This window comes from Nicotiana tabacum, chromosome 24 (assembly GCF_000715075.1).
Source record: "Nicotiana tabacum cultivar K326 chromosome 24, ASM71507v2, whole genome shotgun sequence".
In the NCBI taxonomy this organism is placed as follows: domain Eukaryota; kingdom Viridiplantae; phylum Streptophyta; class Magnoliopsida; order Solanales; family Solanaceae; genus Nicotiana; species Nicotiana tabacum.
Genome location: NC_134103.1, coordinates 34,367,478 through 34,380,955, shown reverse-complemented (window position 1 = coordinate 34,380,955; position 13,478 = coordinate 34,367,478). Strand labels below are relative to the sequence as shown.

At 39.1% G+C, this 13,478-nt stretch overlaps 2 protein-coding genes across 2 annotated transcripts; both read right to left on the bottom strand.

The window, feature by feature from the left end:
• Nucleotides 1-1,494: 1,494 nt before the first annotated feature.
• LOC142178097 (uncharacterized) lies at nt 1,495-2,129 on the bottom strand. The gene is made up of 2 exons (XM_075247425.1): nt 1,631-2,129; nt 1,495-1,532 (listed from the first exon to the last, which is right to left on the bottom strand). The coding sequence occupies exons 1-2, from the start codon at nt 2,127-2,129 to the stop codon at nt 1,495-1,497; spliced, it is 537 nt and encodes a 178-aa protein (XP_075103526.1).
• Nucleotides 2,130-2,189: 60 nt separating this feature from the next.
• LOC107780237 (uncharacterized) lies at nt 2,190-3,620 on the bottom strand. The gene is made up of 2 exons (XM_016600774.2): nt 3,023-3,620; nt 2,190-2,932 (listed from the first exon to the last, which is right to left on the bottom strand). Exons 1-2 carry the CDS (start codon nt 3,618-3,620, stop codon nt 2,190-2,192), a joined length of 1,341 nt encoding a protein of 446 aa, XP_016456260.2.
• Nucleotides 3,621-13,478: the final 9,858 nt, after the last annotated feature.

Below are 13,478 nucleotides of genomic sequence, written 5' to 3'. Positions count from 1 at the left end.
GGATCTAATACTATGGTCATCTTTCATGTTTTCTTAATTTATCACTTTTTAAACAGTAAAAATATTTAGAGAGTTTTGCGAAATCATATAAAAGTATGTATGTTATTGCACTTTACTTCTACTAGTAATTTTTACCTGACATTTAAAAATAATACCGAAAATTAACCGAACTGTACTGATACCGAAGAGAAACCGACATGACTGAGGCGATTTCGGAAAGTTTAATTTTGGTTACACATAATAAAATAACCGAAAAATTAGTATGGTACAAATTTTATAAAATAATCGACCGAACTGAACCATTGACACCCCTAGAAAAGAGTGTGGGTTCACTATTTTTTTAAGCGTGTGGGAGTAAAGAAAAATTAAAAAATAAACTTTCAAGTAGGTTATTTTTTAACTTTTAATTGTCATATAATCATATATAATGATTTATTTGCTACAACTATATATTTCTTCTTGCTTCATCTTAATATACAATGTGGACTTTACTCTAACTTTTATTCTTTTTAATTTCTTCTATAAATATAATGTCTATTTGTTCCAACTGTATTTTTTTTTTGGGTCAAATGTAAAAATTTTGATTGGAACTCCATCATTTTAGCCGGATGAAAAACTTTTAGCAAAAATAATGAAGTACTAGTTATGTATTTTCTGTTTTTTCTTTAGATATAATGTCTATTTATTTTAATTATATATTTTTATTTTCGAGTCAAATCACTAAAAAAATATTGGCTACAACTCCATTATTTGTTACCAAATAAAAAGGGTATAGCCAAAATAGTGGAGTTGTAATTGTACTCTCTTTTTATTTCTTCTTTTGATATAATGTCTATTTATTTCAACTGTGTATTTTTACATTTTCAGATAAAATCTATCAGAAAAAAACATATATTTTTAGAGCTCCATATAATTTAGAGCTATATAAAAAATTATAGCCAAAATAATAAAGTTCAAACTATATATTTTTATATATTTTTAGATGCCTTGACTATTTATTTCAACTGTATAAATCTTTATTTTCAGGTCAAATTCAAAAAAGAATAACTAAAACTTTATTATTTTTATCCAAATAAAAACAAATCGCCTAAATAATGTAGTTTTAGCCAAGTTTTACTATAAATATTATCCAAAAAAATTATCTAAAAAGGAACGCGCTTAAAAAGGTAAAAAAAAAATTTAGTTTTCAAAAAAATGCCACATGGACAGGAAAATCCACGCGGCAGAGTGCATACCACTTTCCTGGGATGAGATCGTCTAAGGGGGTAACAACTATCGAATAACCAAGTATAGGTTAAATAAGACCACAGATAATTCAAGGATGTAACCAATAATGCGTGCCAAATTTAAGGGTTAATGTATTTTTCCTTTATCATAGTGTGAGCAGAGGTGGATCCAGGATTCGAAGGTTCCGGGTGCCAAGTTGGTCCAAAAATTCCAACTTGGCGCAAAGCATAAAATTTTCAAAAATACTACTAATATCATAAATATACATCATTCCTTTACAATTGTCCTCGACAAATTTTCATATTCTGAAAACAGTCAATAATAACATCATTACTTACATTTGTAAATACATCCCGCTCTATGTAACAAACTAAACAATCATTTAAATATTGATCACCCATACTATTCCGCTCATCATTCTTTATTTGCTTCATAAATAAAAATGCTCTCTCCACAGTTGCAGTAGCAACAGGTAAAATCAGAGTCAACTTCAAAAGTAAGTAAATATATGAATAAGTCTCCACAAGATTTGCCTCAACCAATGCTTTTGCCAAATCACTAATTCCTTGCAAGTTGGAGAATTTGGCATTATCACATCGCATATGAATTAAGAAAGTATCGAGTTGATAACTCAAATCCCGAATTTGTACTTCATCAAACTCATTTGGATAACACTTTGCTAAAGTCAGTATTCTACCTTTATCATAATTAGCAAAAGAATTGACTGGATTTAAGCTAGCCATCCCGAGAAGTAAATTACTACTCACTACATCAAACCGGTCATTAAGCTCTTGAAGTTGCACATCAATCACAGCACAAAATATTTCAACACGCAAGTGGTGTGAATAACAAATACTAGAAGACTTCCGCTTTGACTTTCCAGAAAAATAAAACTCATCCATCTTGGGAATCAAAATATCATACATAGCACAAAATGAGGAAGCACACTCCAACAAAGATTCTCATTCACTTTCTCTCATATCTTGCAATCTTTTCTTTGTAATGTTAAGAAACTCCACAGCATTAACAATATCTTGGTCCCTTTTTGGTAAGGTCTTGCTCAACTCGTTTGACAATGACAACACTTTCAACATCAAGTGTAGCATAAAAATAAATTTGAATGTTTTAATCTCACTCAGAAGATACTTAGCTTGATTTCTATCATTTGAGGTAGAACCTTCATGTTTAATCACTTCAAGCACACGGACAATAGATGAGAAAAGAACAATAAAGTTATCTAATATTTTGAAATGTGATCCCCAACGAGTATCACCTGGTCTTTGAAGCCCCCGTTCTTGATTTAATCCTTGTCCAGTATGAACTTCACCGGACTCAAGTAATTGCTCCAACTTTTCAGCTTGAAGAAGACGAAGCGAATCTCTACGCTTAAAAGATCCTTCAATAACATTCAACACATTAGTAACATGACAAAAGAAATCTTCAACATCCAAATGCTTTTTAGCAATAGCTACAAATGTTAATTGTAATTGATGAGCAAAACAATGAATGTAATATGTTGATGGACTATCTTTCATAATCAAAGTCTTAAGACCATTTATCTCTCCCCTCATATTATTAGCCCCATCATAACCTTGTCCACGTATTTTAGATGGACTTAGTGAGTGCTCTGAAAGTAAAGAATAGATTGCTTCCTTCAATGATGATGCCGATGTATCGCTAACATGGACAAGACCAACAAATCGCTCTACAACTTCACCATTCTAATCAACGTAACGAAAAACAAGCGCCATTTGTTCTTTGTGTGAGATATCTTTGGATTCATCAACCAATATACCAAAGTAATCTCCATTTAAGTCTCCAATTATAGCTTTCAATGTTTCTTTTGCACAAGCATTGATAATATCCTTTTGGATCATAGGGCAAGTCAAAGTATCATTTTGCGGAGCCTTTTCTAATATCACTTCCCCCACATCCGGATGCTTGTCCCCATGCCATCGTAAAAATCCTAAAAAGAGACCTTGATTTGTTGAAGATTCACTTTTATCATGACCCCTAAAAGGCAATACATAAAGTAATAGAAGTCTTGCCACATCAATTGATGCTTCTAAATGCATTCGATACTCACTTTTTAATTTCTCGGAGTGTTTATCAAAAACAACTTGAACTGATTGATGATGATTTGATAAATCTAGCATCTTTTTGAAACATTTATCATGGACACTATTAACATCACCAACATATAGACGCAATCTTTCAAGACCCTTATTCCAAGCCCTAAAATTATTCTTTGTATAGAATTCACCCACACTTCCATGAATAAATTCATTTTTGAACAAATAATAACATAGGCAATATGCCGCATCTTTCTTCACACTATATTCCAACCATCTAGAAAATTGACCTTTGAACCAACTTGGAACAAATTGACGCATTCTCCCTCCTATTTTAGTTTTGGGAAATTGATGCTCGAAGGTTGACAAGGACCTTTTTGAATATAGTTTCTTCTCATTTCATCTCGTATTCGAGGGTTATAGTCAGCAATTGGTATTCTTTCTCCTGGATCGGGTTCAAGTGATTCCAAAATGAGTTCATCTATTAGATGAGAAAAATTGGCATTCACCTGGCTCAAGGATGGACTTGGTTGAGAATGATCTAACCTCGTGACAAATTTATCCATCTCAATCATAAATATTAGGACCACTTTCCTATAAAATAAAGTTCATTCCACCTCATGTTATATGCTCTCAGTCACGAAGTAAGAAATAAATTAAATGAGAAAGCTTCCTCTCTAGTATAAATACAATAATAATTTGATAGTAGAAATGCAAGTTAAATACTAAGTCTAGAAGAGCATCCTTATTTATCTTAAAGAATCCTTAGAAGTTTGGATTCTACACTTCTACTCATCTACTGCCAAGCAAAATAAAATAAACTTACGGTAGGAAGCAACTTAGGATTTGAATAAGACGAAACAGATATTTGATTAACTAACTTTTTGTCACGACCCAATTTCACCTATAAGTCGTGATGGCGCCCAATACTACAGCTAGGCAAGCCAACTAATAAGTCAATCGTACATTAGTTAAACTTTTATTCCAAGAAAATAATAAAATACTAACTTCTACCAATGTGTGTGCCAAGACCCGGTGTCACAAGTGCATGAGCATCTAGTAGATTATACAAAACTCCAAATACTGTCTGAAATGAAATAGACAGAATATAAATATAAGAAGAGACACTGGTAGCTGCAGAACGGCTCAGAAAGGCAGCTCACCACTATGCCTCGGGATGACGTGGGTATGTGATGATAGGTTCTCCACTAGTACATGTCTCAGATCCTGCACAAAAAGTGCAGCAAGTGTAGTATGAGTATGTAAATAACGTGTACCTAGTAAGTATCAAGCCTAATCTCGAAGTGGTAGAGACGAGATGGCCGACTTTGACACTTACTGTGGGTCAATAATAATTGAAATAAAACTAGGATATTTAAATCAGCATGATTTACAGAATTTACAATAATTTATTTAATCAGCGAAAATAATCAAATTCCTTCAAATGTAACAATTCTCAATATATTAATTAAATTCCTTCAATTCAAATAAATTCTAATTTATCAATTAAATCTCATTTACAGGAGTAACAATTAATTCCTAAACAAGCAAGAATAATAATTCATTAAATTCCAAGGATTTTCTAATTTATTAATTAGCTTCACAAGCTGAAATAAATTATTAAAGTATCGTGTAATTATTATTATTAAGCACGATTTCTGCCAAGGACGTACGGCCCGATCCAGAGTGTCGTGTACACTGCCGAGGGACGTGCGGCGCGATCCATAGATGTATCTATCCTGCCGAGGCGTTCGACCCGCTCCACAAAAAAGGAGGATATTTTCTTATGTGCCTCCGGAAGGAGAGTATATTTATTATAAGATAAATTTGGAAGGAGAACAATTTCTTTTAATAATTAATTGATTTAAACAAAAATTAAGCATATGAGATTTTTATCCTTTAATATCGTTATCTAACAATTCACAATATATTCATATATATCAATTAATATCAATTAATCAAAGAATATAATTTATACAAGTAAGGCATGCTTTGAGTCCTAAACTACCCGGACTTTAGCATTAATAGTAGCTACGCACGGACTCTCGTCACCTCGTGCGTACGTAGCCCCCAAAATTTAGCAATAATTGTTTAATCTTAATCACCTATGAGGTAATTTTCCCCTCACAAGATTAAACAAGAGACTTACCTCGTCTTGCTCTAATTTAATCCACAATTTTGCCTTTTTCACGATTATCCAACTCTGTCTGGCTCGAATCTAGCCAAAATAATTCGATACAATCACTAAAAATTATAGGAAATAAATTCTATAAGGAAATACTATGTTTTTAATAAAAATCCCGAAATTAATTAAAAATTCGCTCGCGGGACCCACATCTCGGAATCTGGCAAAAGTTATGAAATCTGACAACCCATTCAATTACGAGTCCAACCATAGCAGTTTCACTCAAATCCGATTCCGAATCAATACCGAAATCTCAAAATTTCTTTTCTATGAGATTTCTAAACTTTTTCCAAATTTCAATCTCAAAACACTAATTTATGGTGAAAACAATGATATACTTGTATATGTAGACAAAATCCGAGTTAGAATATCTTACCCCAATATTTTTCCCTTGAAAATCTGCCAAAAGTCGTCTCTGCTCAAGCTCAAGTTCGTCAAAAATGGCAAATGGGACGAATGCCCTCTTTTTATAAAACTGCCCAGCAGCCTTCGGAACTGGTCCTCGAACTGGGCCTCGATCGGGGATTCGATCACAAGCTCGAGCCTAGACCTCGGTCATGGCCTCGATCAGGGCATCGAGGTTGGGCCTTCGATCATAGCCTCAATCATGGCATCGAGCTTGAGCCTTCGATCAGGGCATCGAGCATGGGTCTCGATCCTAGCCCTCGAGCCTTACCTTCGATCATGCCCTCGAGCCTTGCCTTCGATCGAGGCTTCGATACTGAGACTTGTCCCTGGCTTCGAATCAGGCCTCGATCGTGGGCTCGATATCTGGGTTCGATCTGGGGCTCGATCACAGCCCAGAATATGCAGCAGAAGAGAAAATTGCAGCAGCTTTTTAAGTCCAACTTTTAATCCGTTAACCATCCGAAACTCACCCGAAGCCCTCGGGACCTTAACCAAATATACCAACAAGTCCTAAAATATCATGCGAACTTAGTCGAACCTCTAAATCACATCAAACAACGCTAAAACCATGAATCATACCCCAATTCAGGATTAATGAAACTAAGAGTTTTCAACTTCTACATTCAATGTCGGAACCTATCAAATCAACTCTGATTGACCTCAAATTTTACACACAAGTCATAAATTACATAACGGAGCTATAAAAATTTTTGGAACTAGATACCGACTCCGGTATCAAAAAGTCAACTCATCGGTCAAACTTCCAAACTTAAATTCTTGTTTTTAGCCATTTCAAGCCTAATTTAACTACGGACTTCCAAATAAAATTTCGAGCACGCTCCTAAGTCCAAAATCACCATACAGAGCTGTTGGAATCATCAAAATTCTATTCCGGGGTCGTTTTCTCAAAATGTTGACCGAAGTCAAACTTAGCACTTTAAGGCCAACTTAAGGAACCAAGTGTTCCGGTTTCACCTCAAACACTTCCAAATCCCGAACCAACCATCCCCGCAAGTCATAAATCATTACAAGCACCTACGGGAAGTTTTATTTTAGGGAACGGGGTTCTAAAAGTTAAAAATGATCGGTTGGGTCATTACATTCTCCACCTCTTAAACAAACGTTCGTCCTCGAACGGGTTTAGAATTGTACCTGGAGTGCTGAATAAGTGTGGATATCTGCTTCCCATGTCTTCCTCGGCCTCCCAAGTTGCTTCCTCGACTGGTTGGCCCCTCCACTAGACTTTTACTGCAGAAATCCTCTTGGATCTCAACTGGCGAACCTATTTATCAACAATGGCAATTGGCTCCTCTTCATAACCCAAGCTATTATCTAGCTGAACTGTGCTGAAGTCTAACACATGTGATAAGTCGGCATGATACTTCCGGAGCATAGATACGTGAAAAACCGGATGAACTCCCGATAGGCTGGGAGGTAATGCAAGCTCATAAGCAACCTCCCCAACTCGTTTCAACACTTCAAATGGGCCTATAAACCTTGGGCTCAACTTGCCCTTCTTCCCGAATCTCAAAATTCCCTTCATCGGCGAAACCTTCAAGAGAACTTTTTCACCTACCATAAATGATATATCACGCGCTTTCTGATCCGCGTAACTCTTTTGTCTGGACTGTGCTGTACGAAGTCGCTCCTGAATCAACTTTACCTTTTTTAAGGCATCCCTTACCAAATCAGTACCATATAACTTAGCCTCACCTGGCTCAAACCATCCGATAGGTGAACGACATCGCCGACCATATAAAGCCTCAAATGGAGCCATCTCGATGCTGGATTGGTAACTGTTATTATAAGCAAACTCGGCCAAAGGCAGAAAACGATCCCACTGACCTCCAAAGTCAATCACACATGCCCTGAGCATATCCTCCAAAATCTGAATTGTCTTCTCTGACTGTCCATCAGTCTGCGGATGAAAGGTTGTGCTGAGCTCTACACGGGTCCCCAACTCACTCTGTACTGCTCTCTAAAAATGTGAAGTAAATTGAGGGCCTCTATCTGATATGATGGAAATTGGCACACCGTGCAACCAAACTATCTCCTGAATATAAATCTGAGCCAACCTCTCTAAAGTATACGTAGTCACAACAGGAATAAAATGTGCCGACTTAGTCAACCTGTCAACAATCACCCAAACTGCATCAAACTTCCTCAAGGTCCGCGGCAACCCAACTACAAAATCCATAGTAATTCGTTCCCATTTCCACTCTGGTATGGTCATCTGCTGAAGTAGGCCACTTGGCCTCTGGTGCTTATATTTAACTTGCTGGCAATTTAGACACCGAGCTACATACTCAACTATGTCCTTTTTCATTTGTCGCCACCAATAATGCTGCCTCAAGTCACGATACATCTTTGTAGCACCTGGATGAATAGAATATCGAGAACTGTGTGCCTCCTCCACGATCTTTTTCCTCAGTTCATCCACATTAGGAACACATAGACGATCCAGGAGTTGTAGAACACCATCTGCACCAATAGTGACTCCATTGTCACTACCTTGTAGTACCGTTTCACGAAGAACCACCAGGTGTGGGTCATCATACTGGCGAGCCTTGATCTGCTCAAATAGTGAAGATTGGGCCACAACACATGCAAGAACTCAGCTGGACTCTGAAATATCCAGCCTCACAAGTATGTTAGCCAAGGATTGAATATCTGAGGCTAATGGCCTTTCCTCAGCTGAAATGAAAGCCAAACTACCCATACTCTCTGCCTTTCTGCTCAAGGCATCTACAACCACATTTGCTTTGTCCGGATGATACAGGATAGTAATATCATAATCTTTTAGTAACTCCAGCCATCTGCACTGCCTCAAATTTAGATCCTTCTGCTTGAACAAATGCTGCAAACTGTGATGATCAGTGTAAACTTCACAAGACACCCCATAAAGATAATGCCTCCAAATCTTAAGAGCGTGAACAATCGCAGCTAACTCCAAATCATGTACCGGATAATTCTTTTTGTGGGGCTTCAGCTGACGTGAAGCATATGCAATAATTTGCCCTTCCTGCATCAATACACAACCCAAGCCAACGCGCGAAGCGTCGCAATACACTGTATACATTCTCGAACCAGAAGGCAACACTAACACTGGTGCTGTAGTCAATGATGTCTTGAGCTTCTGAAAGCTCACCTCACAATCATCGGACCATCGGAATGGAGCACCCTTCTGGGTTAATTTGGTCAAAGGTGCTGTAATAGATGAAAAACCTTCCACGAACCGACGATAATAACCTGCCAAACCCAGAAAACTCCTGATCTCCGTCGCCGAAGTGGGACGATGCCAATTCTGAACTGCCTCAATCTTTTTGGGATCAACTTTAATACCTTCGCCCGATAGGATATGTCCCAAAAATGCTACAGACTCTAGCCAAAACTCACATTTAGAGAACTTAGCATATAGCTTTTGTTCCTGCAATGTCTGAAGCACTACTCTCATATGCTGCTCATGCTTCTCCTTACTACGTGAGTAGATCAAAATGTCATCAATGAAGACAATGACAAATAAGTCAATATATGGCCTGAATACCCTGTTCATCAGATCCATAAACGCTGCCGGGGCATTAGTTAAACCAAAAGACATTACCAGAAACTCATAATGACCATATGTAGTACGGAAAGCAGTCTTCGGAACATCCGAATCCCGAATCTTCAACTGATGGTAGCCCGACCTCAAGTCGATCTTAGAGAATACCCTAGCACCCTGCAACTGGTCAAATAGATCATCAAAACGCGGCAATGGGTACTTGTTCTTAGTAGTGACTTTGTTCAATTGGCAATAATCAATACACATCTGCATCGTTCCATCCTTCTTTTTCACAAATAATACTGGTGCACCCCAAGGCGATACACTCGGTCTGACAAACCCTTTGGCTAGTAACTCTTCAAGCTGTTCTTTCAATTCTTTCAATTCTTTCGGAGCCATGCGATACGGTGGGATAGATATAAGCTGGGTATCTGAAGCCAAGTCAATACAGAAATCAATATCACGATCAAGTGGCATACCTGGAAGATCTGATGGAAATACATCGGGGAACTCCCGAACTACAAGCACTGAATCAATAGCCGGAGTCTCTGCAGTAGTATCCCGAACATAGGCTAGATAAACCAAACAACCCTTCTCAACCATGTGTTGAGCCTTTATAAAAGAAATAACTCGATTAAATGAACTAACAGGCAAACCCTTCCACTCCATCTTAGGCAATGCTGGAATAGCCAAGGTAACAGTCTTGGCATGACAATCTAGAATAGCATGATATGGAGATTACCAGTCTATACCCAGAATAATTTCAAAATAGGTCATCTCAAGCAATAGGAGATCTGCTCTAGTTTCATAACCATAGAATGTAATAATATAGGACCGGTAGATCCAGTTCACAACAACAGAATCGCCCACAGGAGTGGACACATAAACAGGAGTACTCAAGAACTCACGAGAAACACCCAGGAATGGAGCAAATAGAGATAACACATATGAATACGTAGATCCTGGATCAAATAATACTGAGGCATCTTTGCCACTAACAGAAATAATACATGTAATCACGACATCTGAGGCCTCTGCATTTGGTCTAGCCGGAAAAGCATAGAACCGAACTGGAGCGCCAACTGTCTGGCCTCCGCCTGGATGACCTCCACCTCTAGGACGGCTCCTACCCACCTGTCCTCCACCTCTGGGTGGTCGGACTACTGGTGGAGCAACTGGTCCGGTAAGCATAGGCCGCTGACCCTGCTGTACTAGTCTACCTCGAATCCTGGGAAAAAACCTCCGCATGTGACTGGGATCCCCGCACTCGTAACAACTCTTCGGTGCGATGGGCTGCTGACTAAGTGTCTGGCCCTGGGGACCTGAATACCCACTAGGAGGACCCTGAATAGTTGGTGGGTGGTAAGAACTCTCTGGGATAGCACTGAGATAAGGTTGCACTGGAGCACCTCGAGGAGGTGGTGGTGCTGGATATGGGGGTCTGCTGGACTGTCCCCTCACGAACTGACCTCTGCCCCCGGACGGAGCACCTCTGAACTCTCCAGAGTACCTGAACCGCTTATCTCTCATAATCTGCTCTCGGCTCTGCTGACGTACACCCTCAATCCTCCGGGCTATCTCCACAACTCGCTCATAAGAAGTACCCATCTCAACCTCTCGAGCCATAGTGGCCTGAATACCAGTATGTAAACCGGCTACAAACCTTCGCACTCTCTCCGCCTCAGTAGGGAGTATCATTAGTGCATGGCGAGATAATTCAAAAAACCCCGCCTCATAATCAGTCACTGACATCTGACCCTGCTGGAGCTGCTCAAACTGAAACCGCAACTCTTCCCTCTGGGAGGGTGGAATATACTTGTCCAAGAAGATACGGGTGAACCTGTCCCAAGACATGGGAGGAGAATCTGCTGGTCAGCTAAGAGCATAAGACTGCCACCATCTACGGGCTCTACCCTCTAGCTGAAAAGTAGCGAAATCAACCCCAATGGGATTCCAATATCCTCATGTTGTACAGTCTATCCTTGCAACGATCAATGAAATCCTGTGGATCCTCATGTCGCTCACCCCCGAAGATAGGAGGATGTAGTCTAGTCCATTTATCCAATAGTTTCTGAAGGATCGGCGGCTACAGCTGGCCTGGGCTCAGGTGTAGCTGCTGCCACTGGCTGGACTCCACCCACGGGTAGTGCACCTTGGGTCTGATATACAGTATCTGCCTGTCCATGAGCCTGTGCGGTAGGGGTATGTGCTCCCCCGCCCGCCTGAGATATGGTTGGGTCTGCCGGAAATAAACCGGCCTGAGTCATATTGTCCATGAATCGCAGCATACGACCCATGACATCCTGAAATCCCGGTGCAGATGTGAAGTCCACCGGAGCTGGCTCTGCCACAGGCACCTCACCCTGCTCCTCAATAATGGGATTCTCTGCTGGATCCACTGGCGGCATAACCAGAATAGTCCTGGGATGTCCTCGTCCTCTACCACGGGCTGGAGCATTCCCTCGGCCTCTGCCTCGGCCTCTAGCAACTGGGGGAGTAGCTCTTCCCTGGTCTGGAATCTCATTAGAGCGTGTTCTCACCATCTGTGAGAGAATAAGAGAAGGATATTTAGTGCTACATTAATTGCACGATGGAATGTGAAGAAAGGCAATTTCCTAACACCCTATAGCCTCTCGAAGATAAGTACAGACGTTTCCGTACCGATCCGCAAGACTCTATTAGGTCTGCTCATAACTTGTGAGACCTACGTGAACCTAGTGCTCTGATACCATGTTGTCACGACCCAATTTTACCTATAGGTCGTGATGGCACCCAACACTACAGCTAGGCAAGCCAACTAATAAGTCAATCGTACATTGGTTAAACTTTTATTTCAAGAAAATAATAAAATACCAACTTCTACCAATGTATGTGCCAAGACCCGGTGTCACAAGTGCATGAGCATCTAGTAGATTATACAAAACTCCAAATACTGTCTGAAATGAAATAGACAGAATATAAATATAAGAAGAGACACCGGTAGCTGCAGAACGGCTCAGAAAGGTAGCTCACCACTATGCCTCGGGATGACGTGGGTATGTGATGATAGGTCCTCCACTAGTACTTGTCTCAGATCCTACACAAAAAGTGCAGCAAGTGTAGTATGAGTACGTAAACAACGTGTACCCAGTAAGTATCAAGCCTAATCTCGAAGTGGTAGAGACGAGATGGCCGACTTTGACACTCACTATGAATCAATAATAATTGAAATAAAATTAGGATATTTAAATCAGCATGATTTACAGAATTTACAATAATTTATTTAATCAGCGGAAATAATCAAATTCTTTCAAATGTAACAATTCTCAATATATTAATTAAATTCCTTCAATTCAAATAAATTCTAATTTATCAATTAAATCTCATTTACAGGAGTTACAATTAATTCCTAAACAAGCAAGAATAATAATTCATTAAATTCCAAGGATTTTTCAATTTATTAATTAGCTTCACAAGTTGAAATAAATTATTAAAGTATCGTGTAATTATTATTATTAAGCATGATTTCTGCCGAGGACGTACGGCCCGATCCAGAGTGTCGTGTACACTGCCGAGGAACGTGCGGCGCGATCCATAGATGCATCTATCCTGCCGAGGCGTTCGGCCCGCTCCACAAGAAAGGAGGATATTTTCTTATGTGCCTCCGGAAGGAGAGTATATTTATTATAAGATAAATTTGGGAGGAGAACAATTTCTTTTAACAATTAATTGATTTAAACAAAAGTTAAGCATATGAGATTTTCATCCATTAATATCTTTATCTAACAATTCACAATATATTCAATTAATATCAATTAATCAAAGAATACAATTTACACAAGTAAGGCATGCTTTGAGTCTTAAACTACCCGGACTTTAGCATTAATAGTAGCTACGCACGGACTCTCGTCACCTCGTGCGTACGTAGCCCCCACAATTTAGCAACAATTGTTTAATCTTAATCACCTATGAGGTAATTTCTCCCTCACAAGATTAGACAAGAGACTTACCTCGTCTTGCTCCAATTTAATCCATAATTTTGCCTTTTCCACGATTATCCAACTCT